We start from the raw sequence: 20582 nt of genomic DNA on the forward strand, positions 1-20582 counted from the left end.
CCTGAAGTCAGATCTAGGAACTGAACTTTGGTTCTCTACAGGAACAGCAAGTACTCTGAACCACGGGAGCCTTTTCTCCTTGCCATATGATGTTTTTATTATCATTTTGTGTATATGCATGCAGTGCTTGTCTGTGTGGCCGTGAACAGTGCGAGTGCCTGTTGCCTGCAGGGGCCAGAAGGCATGGAATCCTTTGGAACATGTGAATTGACATGTGGGGCTGGGAATTGAACCCAGGTCCTTTGGAAGAGCAGCCGGTGCTCTTAACTGCTTAGTCACCTCTCTAGCTCCACCATATGATTTTGAATATTTATTTAGTCTAGTTTTTTCTTTTTATTTATTTTTTTGTTTTCAAGATAGGGTTTCTCTGTGTAGCCTTGGCTATCTTGGACTGGCTTTGTAGACCAGGCTGGTCTTGATCACAGCGATCCACCTGCCTCTGCCTCCTGAGTGCTGGGATCAAAGGTGTGTACCACCATGCCTGGCTCAGTCTAGTTTTTTCAAAGTTTATACTTCAACCCATTTCTAGATTGTGAAATCAGTTAAGCAGAATGCAAAACATTGTTTATAAAAGGAAAATAAAATAAGCCCCAAACTATGAGAGCATTGCACACAAATTTAGGTATTAGTTTTGTAACTCTAATTTTAGATTAGATATGCGCATATGTTTTTCAGTGATCAAAGTATAAAGTGCATTGGCTTTTTTTATTTTTTATTTACTTTTTAACATATACATTTATTTTATTACACATGAATAAAACAAACTACATAGGGCAGAGAGAACCATGTGACAATTATGAGTTATATAAATGTTACATTCATAACATTTGGCTATTTGCATTTGTCAGACTTGAAGTAAACATCGTTTCTATCTTGTTGGGTCTAAATTTCTGAATGAAATTCAGTATCTATCATATCTCATCTCTATTAACTTAAATCCTTTATCTTGATCTAAAACGATCTTATCCCCTAACGAACTAAACTTGATGGTAAAACTAAACTATCTGATCTCCAATCCCCCTCAGAGACTTGAGAAAGAATAAAACTTAGATGCCTCAGTCATTTCTTTTCTTTTTAAGACAGGGTTTCTATGTGTAGCCTTGACTGTCCTGGACTCGTTTTGTAGACCAGACTGGCCTTGAACTCACGGCGATCTGTTTTTTGGGGGGGTTTGGTTTTGTTTTGGTTTTGGTTTTCAGTTTTTGGTTTTTGGAGACAGGGTTTCTTTGTGTAGCCTTGGCTGTCCTGGACTTGCTTTATAGACTAAGTTCTCCTCAAACTCACAGAGAGCCCTCTGTCTCTGCCTCCTTGACTAGTGGGATTACAGGCATGTGCCACCACACCTGGCTTGCATTGGCTTTCTTTAAAAAGATTTTTTTAAAAAGATTTATTTATTTATTTTTTTTTAAGATTTATTTATTTATTATGTATTCGGTATTCTGCCTGCATGTACACCTGAACTCCAGAAGAGGGCACCGGATCTCATTATAGATGGTTGTGAGCCACCATGTGGTTGCTGAGAATTGAACTCATGACTTCTGAAAGAGCAGTCAGTGTTGTTAACCACTGAGCCATTTCTCCAGCCCTTAAAAAAGATTTTAAAGCTGGGCACAGTGGTACACACCTTTAAGCACTTGGGAGGCAGATGCAGGTGGATCTGCAGTGAGTTCGAGGCCAGCCTGGTCTACAAAGTGAGTCCAGGACAGCCAAGGCTACACAGAGAGACCCTGTCTCGAAAAAACCAAAAAGAAAAAGATTTTTAAAAATGTGTCAGCTTTTTGCCTGCATGTATTATATGCACCATGTATGTGCAGTACCTAAGGGGGCCAACAGAGGGCATCAGTTCCCCTGGCACTAGAGTCATAGACGCTTGTGTGCCACGATGGGTCCTTTATAAGAGCATTGAGTGCTCTAAACCACTCAGCCATCTCTCCAGCTCCAGAATGCACATTTAAAAAGCCAGGTGCTGGGCTAGAGTGATGGCTCAGCCATTAAAGGCTAGGCTCACAACCAAAAAAGCCAGGACAAGCAAAGACAAGAGGACCCTGGTGGTTGCTGGCCCGCAGCACAGCCTATTTAGTGAGCTCCACGTCAGTGAGACTATTGTCTCAAAAATAAATAAATAAATACCAAAATAAATGGTACCCGAGAGAACACTACCAAAAACTGTCCTCTGATCTCCACAAGTGCATGTGTGCCTGCACCATAAACACATGCAGCGGCACACAGACACACACACTCATGAACACACAAAAACGTTCAGCAGTGAGGAATTTAGAGAGTAGTATAGATATGCTTCAGTGTTGAGTGTACTTCTCATGGTTTTATTATTTGAAAATTAGAATTATAAATAGCTTAGTATGCTTTCAACGGTTTTATGATTTGACACTTAAGGAGACTGTGGAGAAGGCAAGCGATCTTCCTGTAATTCCGGCACTGAGGAGGCTGAGGTAGGAGGACCTCAGGTTTGAGGCCAGGCTAGGTCACATAGCGAGATGCTGTTTTGTTTGAGCAGGGTGTCTTTATGTTAACTCTGCCTGTCCTGGAACTCACTATGTAGACCAGGCTGGCCTTGAACGCACAAAGATCTGCCTACCTCTGCTGAGAGGCCAGCATGACCAGCCAAAATCCTGGGACTTTTTTTGGTTCTTGGCTTTTCAAAACAAAACAAAGTAGGACTAAGACTTAAAAACTAAAGGCAAGGAGCCAGGCATGGTAGTGCACGCCTTTAATCTCGGCACTCAGGGAGGCAGAGACAGGTGGACTGCTGTTGGTTCAAGTCTGGTCTACGGAGCGAGTCCAGGCCAGCCTGGTCTACGGAGTGCATCCAGGCCAGCCAGGACATTCATAAGAAGCCTTCCATTCACTCACCATATACTATGCAGCCTCTGTGTCAATATAACAAGGTCTGGCCTTAATCTCCCAACAAATAAGAACTCCGTTTGTACTACTTTTGTGCCCACTGCAGGTTTTATACAGGCATTCCAACCTCTAGCTCTAAAAAAACAAAGACATTGATTTTATTAGTATGAGTGTTTTGCTTCTGTGTGTGTATATATCTGGTGCCCACAGAGGACAGAAGACGGCACTGGACCACCTGGAAGTGATGGTTGTGAGCCATCATGTGGGTGCTGAGAATTGAACCTGGGTCCCCTTGCAAGAGTGACAAGTGCTAAACCACCGAACCATCTCTTCAGCACCCCGTAAGCCACAGCTCTACCTCTTGGTTAAATACTGAAGTAGGGACTTTCTTCATTCGTCCCTTGTAGTAACGTCCCAGTGACAGACAGGTGGTGCTGTAGTGGGAACCTGTCCTTTCTTGATCTTCCCCCAAACCTTGGAAAATGTTATAATTACATCAATGGAGATGGCGTCCAAGAGCTAGGTTCAACCAGCTCCCAGCACAGTGTTAAGGTCCCACCCCTACAAGGGGCCCAAGATACTAAGGAAAGTCCCAGGAAAAGCATTGGGGGGTGGTTCTGATGAAGGAGGGGGCTTTCCATGGTATTAGCCTGGGCTGGAGAGGTGGCTTAGCAGTTAAGAGCGCTGACAGCTCTTCCAGATTCCCCAGGTTCAAATCCCAGCACCCACATGGCAGCTCACACCTGTCTGTAACTCCATGATCTGATGATGCCTTCCCTCAGACGCAAAACACCAATGTACATAAAATAGAAATGGTTTTTTTAAATTAACGAACAAATAAATAATACAAAGTCAACAGTAGACGCCTCTCTATGAGGGCTGCTTATGACTGTTTAGTCTAGTGTTTGCTTGGTTTGTAAAAAGGAATCCATCTTCCAAAAGCGTTTGTCACCCCACTCACCCTCTCCTGGCCTGATTTGCCCAGCCTGTTTAAGGTCTAGGCGACTGGACGCTGGAGGCCAAAAGCACCAAGTTGCGGTGACCTCGGAGGCAGAACCTTGGCCCAGAGTGCTGCTGCTAACGGTGAAAGACTGAGGCGGTTGGACTGCGTCATTCCTGAAGCTACAGGGGCCTACTCTTGGCATCATCCTTAAAGATGAGTAGGAAAAGGAAAGTGAGGGTGACTGTCCTCTCTTCCTCCCTTCCTTCTCATGTTTTCTGGCCCTCCAGCACGGGTTCCACCGGCTGACTTACGAAGGGAATCCTGTAGGATAGGAGAGGGAGAAAAAGCTACGGATGCCAATTTCAGAACTCAGTGGTTTATGCAAATTACTCGTTTGCATATAATTTGCATGTTGATCTACTTGTGGAAGTACATCAAATACCAGTCCATCCACATGCCGCCGCCACTGATCCAGCCTACGGTACTTCCCTCTCGGCTTCCTTAGAAAAGCCTGCCTCTTGGGTCCGCCCTCAAACGCGGAGCCCTCCTTCCACGGCTAAGCTCCTCCCTGCTTCCCACCCCCCCACCCCCGCCCCTTCCCTAGCTTCCAAAAGCTCTTCCCCCGCCCCCTTTTTATTTCTGAACAGGCGTGACTCGGGCAGCTCACCCGACTCGGATTACTAAGGGCCTCGGCAGTGTCCTGCACACTCCGGGAAGCAGGAAAGCAAACTCCGGGGAGAAAGTCTCGGGCCCGGGAGATTCGTGCATCGAAAACCCGCCGAGGAATTGTTATTTTGGGGTCCTGCTTGCGGGGCGGGGGCGCGGGGGGTTCCTGGTCCAACTTGAGGCAGCCCGAAGGCCCCTTCAGGCGGCGCCGCGGGCAGCCCCGCAGCCGGGGCCTGGTGCAGCCGCCGCGGCCGCTGTCAGGGAAGCGCAGGCGGCCAATGGAACCCGGGAGCGGCCGCTGCTGCTGAGGCGGCGGTGTCGGCAGCCCGACCCCGACCGCCTGCACCCCCTCCGCGAGGGTCCCCCGGAGGTAAGCGGCTCCTCCCCCATGAGTCACCTTTGCCTGTGTGTTGGGGTGGGGGGGGGTAGGGGGTCCTTCTGCCATCCTGTCTCGCACAGCTTACCGCGACCTGGGTTCGACTACAAAACTGCCCTCTCCTGGTGGCAGCTGCACCCTGGGGTCCCCTTCGCCCCTTCCCCTCGGGCCCCCCGGCTCGTCGTCCCTGCTTTCTGGCTTCCTCTTCTGTTTAGCCCCTCCCTGTGCCCCGTGGATTCCACCCACCCCCGCCCCCCGCACACATACTCCTTCACCCCTTGCTGCCTCCGTCCCTTAACTAAGTCGTGAGCCTTTCCCACACGAGACCCCTTCTCTGCGGTGTCCGTCCTGGGCTGCCCTTCCGTGCCGTTTGTTTTCTGCTTCCAAGCCTCTTCCATGAACTCCGCCTTTATCCCTTTTCCTATGTTCCCCACTCCTCCGAGCCTGTGCAGCCTCAGCACCGAGTTCTCACTTCCCTCAGCTAAAGGTTGTAACCCTCTCTTCTACGTGGAGTCCATTACCGCCACCCGCTCCCTCGGCTGCTGGCTTCCAAGAATTGCCTGTCCCCTGCTCCTGAAAGGATCTCAGACTGTTGTCATCACACCCAGGATACCATCCACTTAACCTTGGTCCTCAGCCCCTCTCTGAGATGCCTGATGATACCTGGCGCTGTCTTTGGCTTTCCTTTCCCCTTTCTCAATCTCCGGTGCTCCAGAGGGCCTCCTATAGGAGAAAAGATCGGACGCGAACACCCCTACGGATTATTGATTTCCAACTTTTGGGTTGGTTTTTTGTTTTGTTTTGTTTTGTTTTGGCATGGTTTTTCGAGACAGGGAGTTTCTCTGTGTAGCCTTAGCTGCCCTGGAGCTCACACTGTAGACCAGGCTGGCCTCGAATTTAGACATCTGCCTGCTTCCGCCTGAGTGCTGGGATTAAAGGCGCGCACCACCACACCCGACTGATTTCCAACTTTTTTTTTTTGGGGGGGGGTTGTTTTTGGTTTTTTGAGACAGGGGTTCTCTGTGTAGCCTTGGCTGTCCTAGGCTCGCTTTGTAGACCAGGCTGGCCTCGAATTCAACAGCGATCTACCTGCCTCTGCCTCCCGAGTGCTGGGATTAATGGGATTAAAGGCATGTGCCACCACTGCCCAGCTGATTTCCAACTTTTGACACCTCTCTTTCCTGGGTTTTGCCATCTTTGTCTCATCATTTCTATTTACCTAAACCTTGAACTCAGAAAGAAATGTGTTGGGAGGAGGGGGAGCCTCTGCCTGCCTTGAGCTTTTTTTTGGGGCGGGGGGAACACATACGTGTTTCTGAAGGATGGAGCATCTCTGTTTAGTTGGCTACTTAGGAGAGATGAGGGGGTCTGCATGGCAACTGAATGTGAGAAATCTGGCTGTAGATGATTTGTTTGGGGACTTTGTTAGGTCACAGGATAGTATCTCCTCCTCCTGCTTAGTGGCCTGGGGTTGGTTAGTTTCATGAGCAGCTGGACCTGTGGTGAAGCTGGGTGGGTGGCCGGAAAAAGAAGCATAACGCCAAGACCCTTGGTTCAGCATGGAGCCTCCTCACTGGAACTCTGGGGTGGTCTTCTGAGAAAAATGGCCCATTCTGTAAGCACCAGTGCAGTAGGCTACTAGTGGGGTGTCTTGTCGGGGGGAGAGTTATACTTTTTTTTAAAATTCATAAAACACTGCAGGTTCTCAGGCAACAGGTATTTATTGTTAGTAGTTTTGTCATCTGAGAATTTCCCTTTGTTTTGATATTTTTAGTTCTCTGGTCTCTGGCCGTGAGTGTAAAGACTGCCTTTCACTTTGCTTTTTTTCTCTTCCACCACGTTAAGTGCCGTGCCGCCTGTGCTTTTCTGTCTGTGCCTGAGTCTGTGGTCAGAAGAGTGTGTCTATAGAAGAGCCGAGCTGGGACTTCACAGCATCTCCCTCGGCCTGAGGTAGTGAAGAAGGCACTCCATTCATTTTCCAACTCTAGGCCTGTTCAGGTTTGAAAATAGTTACACCGTCTTGGCCCACTTCTCCGTACCCTGAAGTTACTCAGAGTGCAGTCTCCTAGTGATCCCCATTTACGGGAGAACATTTGCCTCCTTAGAATCACCCTCAACCAAAAACCCTACCCTTGCGTCGTTCCCTTGCCTCTCATCTGGTTCCGCACTGCAGGAGGACATGTTTGCTGGACACTCTCTAATATAGCAAACTGAGCTGCTTTGGTTTGGGGAAGAGATCCAGGAGGATCTTTTCAATAATTGGCATGGGACAAGAGAGGGCCTAGTCGGCCTGGCGGTGGTGGCGCACACTTTTAATCCCAGCACTCAGGAAGCAGAGGCAGGTGGAGCTCTGTGAGTTTGAGGCCAGCCTCGTCTACAAAGGGAGATCCAAGGTAGCCAGGGCTACACAGAGAAACCCTGTCTCAAAAAACGAGAGACAGAGAGACAGAAAGAGAACCTAGTCTAAGCACATTTGCGACTTGACCAAGGAGGACTGGTTAGAGAAAGGTGAGCAGTGCAGGTCGCTGCCTTTGCCCGCTGTCAGTCTCAGCAGTGGCTCCTGGAGCAGGCTTGGGCTGTCTGGCTGGAACCTGCTTATACTTGCTTCATGGCCTTGCACAGAGTTCTCAGCTTGATCAATATTGACCTAACTACTGTGAGACCACTGCCCTTCCCCGTTTCCTTGCTGCACTAGTTGAGAATGCCCTCTTCCCTGATGCCACCATCCTTTGAGACCATAGGCAAGCATACTTATTTCCTGGTGGGGCTTGAGCTTGCTGGACTGCTCAGTCCAGAGTTTCTACAGGGAAAGATGGAGAAATCGTTCTCTACCAGTAAGGAGAAAGGGGAAAGATGAGTTCTTAAAGCTTTCTGATAAGCCTTAAGACGTAGAAAGGAATTTATTTTTTAAGAAGATTTTCATTTTATGTGTATGGCTTTTTTGCTTGCCTGTAAGTGCATGTACCACATATGTGACTGTTGTCTCCAGAGGCCAGAAAAGCATGTCTGTTCCCTGGAACTGGGGTTAAAGATGGTTGTGAGCTGCCACGTACATAGCTGTTGAACCATGTCTCCAGCCCCAGCAAGGAACTTTAAAAAAATATATATATTTGTTATGTTATGTACATTGGTGTTTTGACTGCGTACATGTCTGTGTGAGGGTGTCAGATCCTCTGGAACAGGAGGTACAGTTATGAGCTTCCATGTGGGTGCTGGGAACTGAACCCGCATCCTCTAGAAGAGCAGCCAGTGCTCTTAATTGCTGAGCCATCTCTCCAGCCTGGAACTTCTTCTTCTTCTTCTTTTTTTTTTTTTGGTTTTTCAAGACAGAGTCTCTTTGTGTAGCCCTGGCTGTCCTGGACTCCCTCGGTAAACCAGGCTGGCCTCGAACTCACAGAGATCTGCCTGCCTCTTCCTCCTGAGTGCTGGGATTACAGACGTGCACTACCTCCTCGCCCAGCTAGCAAGGAACTTCTTAACATCAGAACAAGCGGTCTAGGATGACAGAGTTCCTTTTGAAGAGCAGCCTGTTTTTTAAAATTACTGCTAAAGGAGTGTATGCATTTGGTAACATTCAATAGTGTTGTGGGGATTTATGGTCAACCTAACAGTCCTTTCTGTTCGTCCGTATGCGTACTCCCGCAGGTCGGGGCTGACCGCTTTAACTATTGCAGTACAAAGTTCTATCTAAAGCTTATTACTGTAGTTTCACTTAAATGCTCGTGACTGGTTTTTTGGCCCTTTGTGCAGGAGAGGGTCTGATGATAGAGGATTGTCTAGGTAATTATGACGTTATTTTTGTTTCTTCAGCCTGACACGTAGCTGTAGCTACGTTAACTGGGGCGGGGTTTGCTGGAGATTGAACCCAGAGACATGCTCATGTTAGGTAAATCCTCCACTACTGCCCTCGACCCTTGGCCCTCTTCCCCATGAACTTCTGACGGCTTTTCCTTTACTACCCACCTCAGACAGTGAGAGAGATATTGGCTCCTTTACCTTCTTTCTACTTCTTGTGACCCATCTCAAAGGATCCTTAAAAGGAAGGGAACTTGAGCTGGCCTGCCGCTGTCAGTAGATCAGCTGATCTCTTAAAAGTCATTCTGTGAATGCAGGAGCATGTTAAAACACCAGGATTCATATTTACCATGCTTGGAAAGAGATTTGAAGAAGCAGCAATGGTTGGGTAAGTTTGGGACTCGTAACATTTCTCCTGAAAGGCCAGGTCAGTAAGTCTTTTCATGGAGACTTTTTTTTTTTTTTTTTTTTTTAAGTTTTTTGAGACAGGGTTTCTCTGTGTAGCCCTGGCTGTCCTGGACTCTCTTTGTAGACCAGGCTGGCCTTAAATTCACAGAGATCCGCCTGTCTCTGCCTCCCGAGTGCTGGCATTAAAGGCGTGCGCCACCACCGCTCGGCCCTCATGGAGGCGTTTTTAAATTCAAATTCTGTGCAAATTTTTCATGAAAGTTGTTTACACAGAATTTTTGAGGTGCTCTGTTGCAGAGAGCCTGGTTAAAAGGTAGTGTTCCCTCCCGAGCCCTCTGTGGGCGTAACTGTTCAGCCCATAGCACGCACAGTGGCCTCCTGCTGTCTGTTCAGAAGCTCTCAGTGCCACCGTGGCCTGGGTCAGCCCTGGTACTCAGACCCCTCTACTACATTAGTTGTTGCCTCGTTGCTGTCACAGACTACCTGACAGAAGCCACCTGAGGAGAGTTGACTTCGCTCACAGTTTGAGGGTAGTGTTGGGGTGTTAGGCAGCAAGGACAGAGAGAACCAGGACTGTTTGTGCTGAACTTACTGTCCCCTTTTGTTCACTCTGGGGCCCTAGGCCGTGCAGTGGTCCAGCACCTGTCCTTTGGTCTTCCCGTGTCAGTCAGCCTGAGAGTCCCTCAGAGACACGCACGCGGGTTTCTTCTGCGGTGCTGTGGGTCCATGAAGTTGGCGTAGGGTTACCTAACATGCCTACTTCCCCAGTTCTATGGGGCACAGTTGTCAGGTTCTGATCCTTCCCCAGGCTTCTAGGCTTCTAGGCTTGCACAGGAGGCCTCTTCTTTTCCCCTCCAGTCTGTCTGAAGCAGACACAGTGGGGTGCAGCACCTGTGCTGTGTGGGTGCTGCAGCTTCAGGAGGAGGAGGAGTAAATGCAAGGCTCATTTCCCCTCCTCCTCTTTCTTTTTCTTTTCCTTTTTTTTGGGGGGGGGGGCGGGGCTTTTGAGACAGGGTTTCTCTATGTAGCCTTGGCTGTCCTGGACTGGCTTTGTAGACCAGGCTGGCCTCGAACTCACAGCCATCTGCCTGCCTCTGTCTGCCCAGTGCTGGGATTAAAGGCGTGCGCCACCACTCCCGGCCTTGTTTTTTTATTTTAATCCTCTTACTTTCTTCAGAATAGTTACTGTTCCAAGGTTTAGTTTCATTCCATTTGTTTGTTTGTTTATTTTAGTATTTATTTATTTATTATGTATATAGCATTCTGCCTGCAGGCCAGAAGAGGGCACCAGATCTCATTATAGATGGCTGTGAGCCACTATGTGGTTGCTGGGAATTGAACTCAGGACCTCTGGAAGAGCAGACAGTGCTCCTAACCTCTGAGCTGTCTTTCTAACCCTTCATTGCATTTAAAGATGAAGAAATTAATGTTTTGAGCTGGATGTGGTGGCGCACGCCTTTAATCCCAGTACTTGGGAGGCCGAGGCAGATGGATCTCTGAGTTCAAGGTGAGCCCGGTCTATAAAGCGAGTGCAGGACAGCCAAGGCTACATGGAGAAACCCTGGAGAGAGGGGGGGCAGATAATGTTCAACACCGTATTTGAATTAAATTTTTTCTATTTCTTAGATGTCTCTGTCCGTACATGTTTTTTTTTTTTTTGGTTTTTCGAGACAGGGTTTCTCTGTGTAGCCTTAGCTGTCCTGGACTCACTTTGTAGACCAGGCTGGCCTCGAACTCACAGCGATCCGCCTGCTTCTGCCTCCCGAGTGCTGGGATTAAAGGCGTGCGCCACCACTGCCCGGCTGTCCGTACATGTTTATGTGTGCACATGCATGTGATGGTGAGACAACTGCCCATGACTTGATTGGTTCTCTCCTTCGGCCTGAGGCTCAGATAGAACTTGAGCCCCTACGCTGACGTGGCAAGTGCTCCTTCCCACTGAGCCTCTGCCTGGGCTCAGCTTTGTCTCATGAGTTGACGCCCTTGGGCTTCCTGGGCTGCTGCGAGAGTCTTCGCTATGGAAGCCCATGAGCACCTGATGTGGGGCTCCTTGCTGAGCCCAGAGATTGTCCTCTTTCCCTACAGGGTAGAGGGTGATGCTGGCTTACCTGCCTTCCTGATCCCAATAATAAAAACAATTCCAATTAGTTGGGACAGGAACACGCATTTCCTGGTGAAGTCTAAGACACTGTTGTGTGTGAGAATGACTGAACTTCATTTCCCTTGGAAGGTTGGGCATGGTTGTCTTTGCTGCCTGCTTCTAACGCTGCACTCTCAGGGCCCCTGTCAGACTTTTGCTTTGTTGTTGTGGTGGTCGTCTGGGCCTTGAACTTTGTATGCAACTGAGGATGACTGTGTGTTGTCGATCCTCCTGCCTCTGCCTCCCAGGGATTACAGTTCTACCATCCATACCAGACCCTGAGACAGACTTTCAGGAGCTCTGTGGTTTACAAGTCTCTGGAATAGAAAAAGAAAAAAGAAAGGATGAGCCAGGCATATAGATCCTGGGGAAGAGTTAGCTGAACAGGATTGGTTTAGGCTAGAAAACCCAGAAGGTAGACGTATTGGTTGAATCAGAGAGACCATGAGACGGCTACAGAGGTGTGGCAGGAGAGATTCCAGCTTCTTTATTATTCCTGTGCGATCCACAGCTGCGCTTACAGGCGGACATCTAGGCAGCCATGCTGGTTCCCCTGCTCAGAGGCACTGCCAACCCTGGCAGAGCAGAGTGAGGGAACACGGCCTTCTTACATACTGCTGTCAAGCCCAGACTTCATCAGGAAGTGCAGAGACACATTTCATGCTTGATAGAGTTGGGAGAAAGATGAACTAAAGTGTCTATTTTTGTTGGTATCTGAGAGTAGAAGAGTTTCTCATCTCTCTCTCTCTCTCTCTCTGCAAAGCTTTGGTAGTCACTGCTGGGGGGCAGTAAACTGGACTGTGTGACATTGGACGAGTGAGCGCGATGGGAGGAGGAAGATGGCGTAGGTGGCAGAGTGCATGCCTAACACTCATGAAGCCCTGGATTCAGTCCCTGTCACTGCATACCCTGGCACAGTGTCCATGCCTCTACCCCAGCACTTGGCCGCCTGGAAATGCACGAGACCCCTGTCTGGGGAAAAAGTGAATAAAAGTTCCTCAGAATGATCACAAAAAGATACCGAACACCCTTTTCTTTTCTTTCTTTCTTTCTTTCTTTTTTTTTTTTTTTTTAAAAAGGTTTGTTTGTTTATTGTATATACAGTGCACATCATATCACATTATAGATGGTTGTGAGCCACCATGTGGCTGCTGGGAATTGAACTCAGGACCTCTGGAAGAGCAGCCAGTCTCTTAACCTCTGAGCCATCTCCCCAGCCCCGAACACCCTTTTCTATCCACCCAAAGTATAGATAGCCCAGCCCCACTAGAGCACGGGCGCGCTGATAGCACTTGGAGGTCACTTCCTGTCCGCTTGTGCAAAGCCTCCCCTTCTTCTAGCATGTGCACTGGCTGTCCTCCCCGCCGGTTTGGGACAAGGCCTCTAAGTCCTCTGATGGCCATGCCCGGATCTGAAGCCAGGACCCCCTAACAAAATACATCTGTTCTCCCAGCCCTCGGCTTACTGTGGATTCTTCTAATCTGGTTTGGTGACACTCTGGAAGCTGCTCTTGGAGGCAATGGTGTTTTGGTTTGGTTTGGTTTTTCAAGACAGGGTTTCTCTGTGTAGCCTTGGCTGTCCTGGACTCACTTTGTAGACCAGGCTGGCCTCGAACTCACAGCGATCTGCCTGCCTCTGCCTCCCGAGTGCTGGGATTTAAAGGCGTGCGCCACCACGCCCGGCCTGGCAGTAACTTTTATCTGCAACATTATCTGACTGCTTCTACAAGTCCATCCAGAGAGTTCCTAGTTTCAATTCCTGTATGTCCCAGTTTTTTTTAGAAGTTATAGACCCATGGGTCCTGATTTCTTTTTGTCTTCTTGTTGTTGAAAATATAAATATGGCTAATAATGTTTATTATTAGAAGCCTATAATTATTACAGCCATTTTATTTAACCCACTATAAAATTAAAAAAAAAAACACCAAAAAACACCTGTTGTATTTTACATAAGCTTTATTTTACCTGGGCTGGGCAGATATTAACCCCCTAAACTACTTTTACCTCCCAGCCCCGCACCCCATGTCAGCTGCTCTAATAAGTTCTGTCTAGGCTACTTCCCATCTGTAACTCCATAAATAGTTGCTTATGCTCCAAACCATGCTGGTGCATCTTCTTAGGGCCCTTCCCATTCCTGGAGTGTGTATATGACAGTGGGGAAAGTGGTCAGGTAATAGTCACAATGACTAACGCGATATTCATGTCCCTTACATAGGAATGGTATATGTGCACATGCCGTTTATTAACCTCGTATGGGGTTAGGATCCAGCTAGCATTCGTGAGTCCTGCCGCACGCCAGGAGCTGTGTCACGTCCTTTCATCCACATAAGTTTGTCTTCTGTATAGCAGCAATGTGAAGTATTTTTCCCCTCAATTTGCAATTGAGGAAACTGAAACAGAAAATACGTGGTATGGTTGAGTTTGTACAACTTATAAACACAGAGCAAGGGTTAGGAAGCCAGATGAGAAAAGTGCTGCAGCTGCTGCGAGGCTGGTGAGGCTGCTTTAACATGCACTCCACTAAGAGAAGCCTGTGTGGTGTCTGCTCCTGGTCCTGCTGCCTTGAGTCTGGAAGAGAAAGTATCTGTAACCAGATCCTAGAGCGGCAGCTGGTGCCTGAAAGTCCAGGACGTGGAAGGCTGAGGCAGGAGGAGTGCTACAAGTTTACGATGAGCCTGTAAGACTGTCTGTCTCAGAAGACAGCAGCAGCTTTCATACTAAATAGAGAGCGAGGCAGAGGATGTAATATGTGAATTATGTTATGAATAAGGAGAATACAGTTTAAACAGGAAAAGGAAAAGTATCACCACAGGCTCACAGGAAGAACAAGAAAAAAAATGTAAAGAAAAGAGAGTAAAATCTGAGTTGCTTCCCAGTACACTGAAAAAACTGTAAGACTGTAAAGCATATCATATGTAAAGCAGCATTTGTGCATACACGCTCAGCATATTACATGTAAAACAGCATTTGTGCGCACATGCTAAGCATATCACATGTAAAGCAGCATTTGTGCATACACGCTCAGCATATCACATGTAAAGCAGCATTTGTGCGCACATGCTAAGCATATCACATGTAAAGCAGCATTTGTGCATACACGCTCAGCATATTACATGTAAAACAGCATTTGTGCGCACACGCTCAGCATATCACATGTAAAGCAGCATTTGTGCATACACGCTCAGCATATCACATGTAAAACAGCATTTGTGCGCACACGCTCAGCATATCACATGTAAAACAGCATTTGTGCGCACATGCTAAGCATATCACATGTAAAGCAGCATTTGTGCGCACATGCTAAGCACCAAGGCTGGACCGAGTGAGTAGAGAAGGAAGGAAGAGTGTGTGCAGTGATCACAAGTGCGGGCAGATTCCTGTTGATGGCGTCATCTGGTGTTGAAGGAGGACAGGAGGAGGAGGAGGAGGAGGAGCTCCAGCAAACTTGACAGTAGCGGGAAGACCTGACTACCCTGACTAACTAACCACTGTGTCTTCTTTTCTCCCTCCCTCCTCCAGCTTGGAAGCTCGAAGTTCGGCTGTAGCCATGGGAGACATGGTGGTGGAGCCTGCCACCCTGAAGCCACCTTGTGAGCCTGCTGCTAGCCCGCCAGGGAAGAATGGGGGCTCCTTGCTAAGTGCCATCACGGAGGGGGTGGGGGAGCTGGCAGTGATTGACCCTGAGGTGGCCCAGAAGGCCTGCCAGGAGGTGCTGGAGAAAGTCAAACTTCTGCATGGAGGTGTAGCCATCTCTAGCAAAGGCGCCCCGCTGGAGCTGGTTAATGGGGATGGTGTGGACAGTGAAATCCGTTGCCTAGATGATCCACCTGCCCAGATTAGGGAGGAAGAAGATGAGATGGGCGCCACTGTGGCCTCTGGCGCAGCCAAAGGAGCAAGAAGACGACGACAGAACAACTCAGCCAAACAGTCTTGGCTCCTGAGGCTGTTTGAGTCAAAACTATTTGATATCTCTATGGCCATTTCATACTTGTATAACTCCAAGGAGCCTGGGGTGCAGGCCTACATTGGCAACCGACTCTTCTGCTTTCGCAATGAGGATGTGGACTTCTATTTGCCCCAGTTGCTTAACATGTACATCCACATGGATGAGGACGTGGGCGATGCCATTAAACCCTACATCGTCCACCGCTGTCGCCAGAGCATAAACTTCTCTCTGCAGTGCGCCCTGTTGCTCGGGGCTTACTCCTCAGACATGCACATCTCCACTCAGCGACACTCCCGAGGGACCAAGTTAAGGAAACTAATCCTCTCAGATGAGCTGAAGCCAGCTCACCGAAAGAGGGAGCTGCCATCTTTGAGCCCAGCCCCCGACACAGGGCTGTCTCCCTCCAAAAGGACTCACCAGCGCTCAAAGTCAGACGCTACAGCCAGCATAAGTCTCAGCAGCAACCTGAAACGGACAGCCAGCAACCCTAAAGTGGAGAATGAGGATGAGGTAAGGTTTGGGGGAGGGGCGAGTGGCGAGGGATCTGAGGGTCGCATGGAGACGGTGCCTTCCGTGGCTTGACTCTAATCTCCGTTCCCCCCTCTATGCATGGAACGTGAGACTGGAAAGAGGCCTTGGGATTCATGGGTTCCAGAGGCCTCCTCTTACATAGGAAAAACGCAGGGGCTAGAGCGATAGAGTGACTTGCCTGGGTCATCTAGCTAATGGCAAGGCCGATACTCCTAACCCTGTCCAGGGTTGCTTTCACTACACTGCATTATCATCCCATTAAACACATACTAGGAACTGTGACACAGGCCTAATGCACCCTGCTTGAGACCTGGCCTAGTGGAGACCACGGCAGCCACCGCAGGGAAGGGCAGGGGGCTGTGCTCTTCCTGTGTGCGGGGGAGAGAGGCACTGAAAGAGCACCAGCTTCTCCTCCTGGCCCTGCTCACGGCTCCTTCCCTCACTGCCCAAAGGTCCTACTTTCTGTTCACCTAGGGTAAGGGTTACTCTCTACCAGTGGGGCCTCAGCAGAATGTACTGCAGCCTGCCTTTCTCTGAGATAACCCAAAAGGGAAGAGAGAGATAGCCTTGGCAAAGTAAACCTCAACCTAGTCACCTGAGGGTGACTGAAAAGGAGGCGCGGCGGCAGCAGGCATCTCTGTACGGTACAGAGCAGGAAGTGAGCAGGCAGTAGCGTAGTACATAAGGACAGACAGTGGGGAAAGGTACCCAGTGGGTAAACTAGTTCAGTGGCCTGGTGTCCCTGGCAGACAGTGGCGCTCTGGTCTTCATCTCTGCTTCACTGTTGGCAGGCTCTCACCCTGGCTGCCAGCCAAGCCTGGGAAAGAAGGAAGGAAAGAAAGAATTGGCACTGTTGGAATGATTATGCCCATGGTCCTGGCATCTGGCGGTGGGTGGTGTCAACCACCCACATTATGGATGCAGTGGAGGGCAGTCAGTGGTTAGAGGAAGGAAAAGCAGTAGGCAAGGGAAACTCAGAGCCTGCGCTCCCTGGAAATATATTTCATTATGACATTTTAACAACACTGAAGCCCAATGTGCCAACATTTACTGACCACTGACGTGCTGGACAGTGAGCAGATGGTGTCTGTGGGCTCCTCACAGCAGCTCTAACTGGTCTTATTCACCAGTGAGGAACAGGCCTTAGAGAAGCGAAATGCGTTCACTAAGGTCACTCAGGAGCCCAGTGCACAACTCAGGCTCACAGTCACTCAGCTGAGCTGCCTAGGTTAGTCCTCAGCATTCGCTTCCCCAGAGCCCAGCTGTAAGAGGTCACGGGAAAGAAGAGCCCAGGACGTGACAGCCCACACCTCCACGTCCATGTACAGGCAAAACCCAAGCTGTTCTGGACCGCAGCGTGGCCGGTGCCGTCTCTGTGTAGCTTGGCACTGGAGTGCAGGGTCTAGGAAGGGAAGGTGCAACAGGAAGGGTTCCCCAGGTTTGGTGGAGCTGAGGCCTAAAGGGCCTGCGCTTACCTGAACGCGGCCTCCTCTGAGATCAGCCCTGGTCGGATGGGTGCGCGCACCTGGGCGGGGATTCACTGGGGCCTCTCGTCTGCCTTGACCTTTCCCTCTATCTATTTTTTAGTCTGCATCTTAGGACCAGAAAAGCAGAGGCCTTAGGGTTTCTCTTACCCTGTGCTGGGGTCCCTCTCCTAAGCATCTAACTTCTGCTGCAGCGTTGTGGATGACTCTGAGCGGCAGGTGTCCTATGAGTGTTTACGTCCTTAGGTGGGTTCTCCAGCTGCCTGTCTCCCCACTTGGCTCCTCTTGGGTTACTAGATGCAGGAAAGGAAGAAGACAGAATGTCCCTAGGCCCTCCTGGGTTGTCTGATGCTAACAGTGAGACCCTTGAATCCACTGAGGCTCCTTGGGAAATGTGAGAGCATGAAAGAGAAACAGAGAACATAAGCATAAGTACACCAGGTCTCCAGACACGGAGACCTCAGCTCAGCGGTTCCTGCTGGTCCTGTTGACGTTTTGAGGATTACGTCCATCAGTGCCTCTGTGCTCGTAGTACCAAGGGAATTGGTTTTCCTTTTCTTCCTCCGTTGTATGAAACATCACTGAGTCAACAGCTAATTGTCATCCTTGCACAATGCCCAGAGCACGTAGGATGAAATGCTGTTCCTGGGCTAGGAGCTGATGCAGGGTATCACCAAAGTTCCAACATGAGGCGCTTAAGCAAGATGCTCCAAAGGCCCTGACACTGCTCCTGGTCGCACTTTCCTTTTGGGCTCTGGTTAACCCCATGCTCCTCCCACTGTGGAAGAACTCCAGAGAAGCGAAATGGAGCATCAGGGGAGAGAAGAGTCCCGGGCTACTTTTTGCCTCCGAATCTCCTTACAGAATTCTTTGTCAGACCTTACCGGAAGTCCCCATTTTCTTGTGAGGATTCCTTTATGTTCCCCACAGAGGGTTCTCGCTTTGGTCTCTCGCAGCCGACACACACGAGCCCACTCCTTTAAAGCAGTCCTCACCACCTCAGTTTCCCTTCCTATTTGTAGTCAAATGACAAATATTTTGGCATAGAGTTGGCAAGGTGGCACAGGAATCAGAGAGTGATTTAGGTACCAACCCCTAATCACACCCTCCCCTACATAATGGCACCCCAAAGACATGAGCTTTGTCTTTTCAGGACTGTAACCTTTGTACAGAGAACTCTGCTGCATGTCACACTGGAAGCCCTCCCAGCCTGACAAGGGTGTGATTTCAGCTCTTGGCTTCAGCTGTAGTCCCCGACACTGACTCAGTGCTAGTGACTCAGGCCTAGGGACTAGGAGGAGAGCAGGTCATGGCACCCTCCTGACAGCCATGGATGATAATGAGTCCCCTGGGGCCTGTCTGGGAGAGGGCCAGCTAGAGCCAGTCTGCCTGGTCTTCCCCACTAGCTGGCGAGTGGAAACCGAACAGGTGGGTTATGACAGACCCTGCTGTCCCACTGCTTTTTACTTCCCACTTCTACCCAAAGTAGAAGAGTTGGCCCGGCGTGGTGGCGCACGCCTTTAATCCCAGCACTTGGGAAGCAGAGGCAGGCGGATCTCTGTGAGTTCGAGGCCAGCCTGGTCTACAAAGTGAGTCCAGGACAGCCAGGGCTACACAGAGAAACCCTGTCCCCCCACACACACCAAAAAAAAGAAAAAGAAAAAAGAAAAAAAGAGAGTTGTGCCCTTAACGGTGTTTCTAAATGTGGCTACACCCTGCTCCTCTGCCCAGTGCCTCTATCGAGAACTTCAGCCATAGGACTGAATTAAGCAGATGCTTGAAATGCTAACTAGATAAGAATAATGCCCACTGCCCTCTTGCTGTGGGGACTCCCAAGACTGTGCCTCTTTGTCCAGTCCCCTTCTCTCCCGCCTTTGTGCACACATGCTGCTCCTGCTGCCTGCCCTGGTGGGCTATGTGGATAGAGCCCAGGGTGGCCCGTAGGCTGCGTGGGTAGAGCCCAGGGTGGCCCGTAGGCTGCGTGGGTAGAGCCCAGGGTGGCCCGTAGGCTGCGTGGGTAGAGCCCAGGGTGGCCCGTAGGCTGCGTGGGTAGAGCCCAGGGTGGCCCGTAGGCTGCGTGGGTAGAGCCCAGGGTGGCCCGTAGGCTGCGTGGGTAGAGCCCAGGGTGGCCCGTAGGCTGTGTGGGTGGAGCCCAGGGTGGCCCGTAGGCTGTGTGGGTAGAGCCCAGGATGGCCCAATGCATGCGCACTGCTCCACAGTTGCGGAATGAGCTGCCTCTCACTTTGTTGCCAGATAATCAGCTCAACGCAGGAGACAGATGATGTTTATTTTGTATTTTTGTTTCTTTGCAATTTTTTAATTCTATTTTTATTTTGGTTTCTTTTTCTTATTTTATTATAATTTATTCACATTAATTTGTTTTGTTTTGTTAAAAAAGACTCTTAGTATGTAGCCGGGGCTAGCCTCGAACTCTTGATCCTTCTGCCTCAGCCTTCCAGGTACTGAGATTACAGGCGTGTGTTACTGCACTTAGCAGGGGTGATGTCTAGATTACTGGGATCTAGACTTTGGGCTGAGATCAATACTGCTCCTGCCCTGCTAATTAGCTTACTCAGATGGATTTAGCTAGGATCTAATTGTCCAAAAACAATCACAAAATGTAATATATTCAGTGTCATGTGTGATAGCCTGACAGGAAGCCCAAGAAGGTTTGATAGCTGTGAGACTGACTTGAGCATCCAGCCCGCAGCTTCAGGTTCCTGGGTTGGGGATGCCTTTGCCACACAGGTTCAAGGTTGGGGTTAGAGTACAGGGCTAAGAGGAGATACCTAACCCTAAAGGCCAGCTCTTCCTGAGACTGCCTGAGAAGCTGGAGGAACAGACTTTCTAGTACAGGGTCATGCAGTGTGTGATTGTCCCCATGAGGAAGGTTGGTTGAAAGCCTGTGACCGAGTGACATGAAAGAAGTGAACCTTGGCCAGGCAGTGACTGCACTAGAGACTCCGCTCTAGGGTATTGATCTAACAGGAAGATTTGTTCAGGCAAGAATAGAAGGTAAAATAGAAAACAGAAAGTGCCTTGGCCTTTAGCTCTCAATCTCGAGGTCTGGGCTGGCTTTCCAACATCCCATAGTCTCTGGACTCTGGGCAAGTGGTGGGCCCAGGCTGACCATCTTCCACTAACGCAGAATAATGTAGCTGCACAGGAGAAGCAGTTATGAACCGAGCTGGAGCTAAATTCTTTGCCTTTGTCTCTTTCCCTCCCCGCCCGCCCCTTCTTCCCCGTGCCCTCTGGCCCTTTCCCAGGAGCTCTCCTCCAGCACCGAGAGTGTTGATAATTCATTCAGTTCCGTAAGTGGGGCCAGGCTGGGACTGGGTGGCAGGCTCCCCCCACGGCCGCATTTCCTCTCCGTCCCATGTCTTCTATGACCAGTGAAGGCCCCTTTAGTTGCAGGAGATTAGTATCTCCATG

At 49.5% G+C, this 20582-nt stretch overlaps 1 protein-coding gene across 5 annotated transcripts in view; it reads left to right on the plus strand.

Annotated features, from left to right (window-relative positions):
• The first annotated feature begins 4684 nt into the window (after positions 1 to 4684).
• The window catches only part of PI4KB (phosphatidylinositol 4-kinase beta), a 41319-nt gene continuing 25421 nt past the window's right edge, over positions 4685 to 20582 (plus strand). For 2 of the 5 annotated variants that reach the window (XM_084769555.1, XM_084769557.1), the window contains exons 1-2: positions 6776 to 6797; positions 14709 to 15645. In XM_084769555.1, coding sequence (XP_084625681.1) covers positions 14737 to 15645 — 909 coding nt within the window. In that variant the 5' untranslated portion in view covers positions 6776 to 6797; positions 14709 to 14736. Of the gene's footprint in view, positions 4842 to 6688; positions 6798 to 14708; positions 15646 to 20416; positions 20462 to 20582 lie in introns of those variants that run through there. The other 3 variants (XM_084769558.1, XM_084769559.1, XM_084769556.1) reach the window with 3 other exon arrangements.

This window comes from Acomys minous (assembly GCF_964271855.1).
Source record: "Acomys minous genome assembly, chromosome: 19".
Taxonomy (NCBI): domain Eukaryota; kingdom Metazoa; phylum Chordata; class Mammalia; order Rodentia; family Muridae; genus Acomys; species Acomys minous.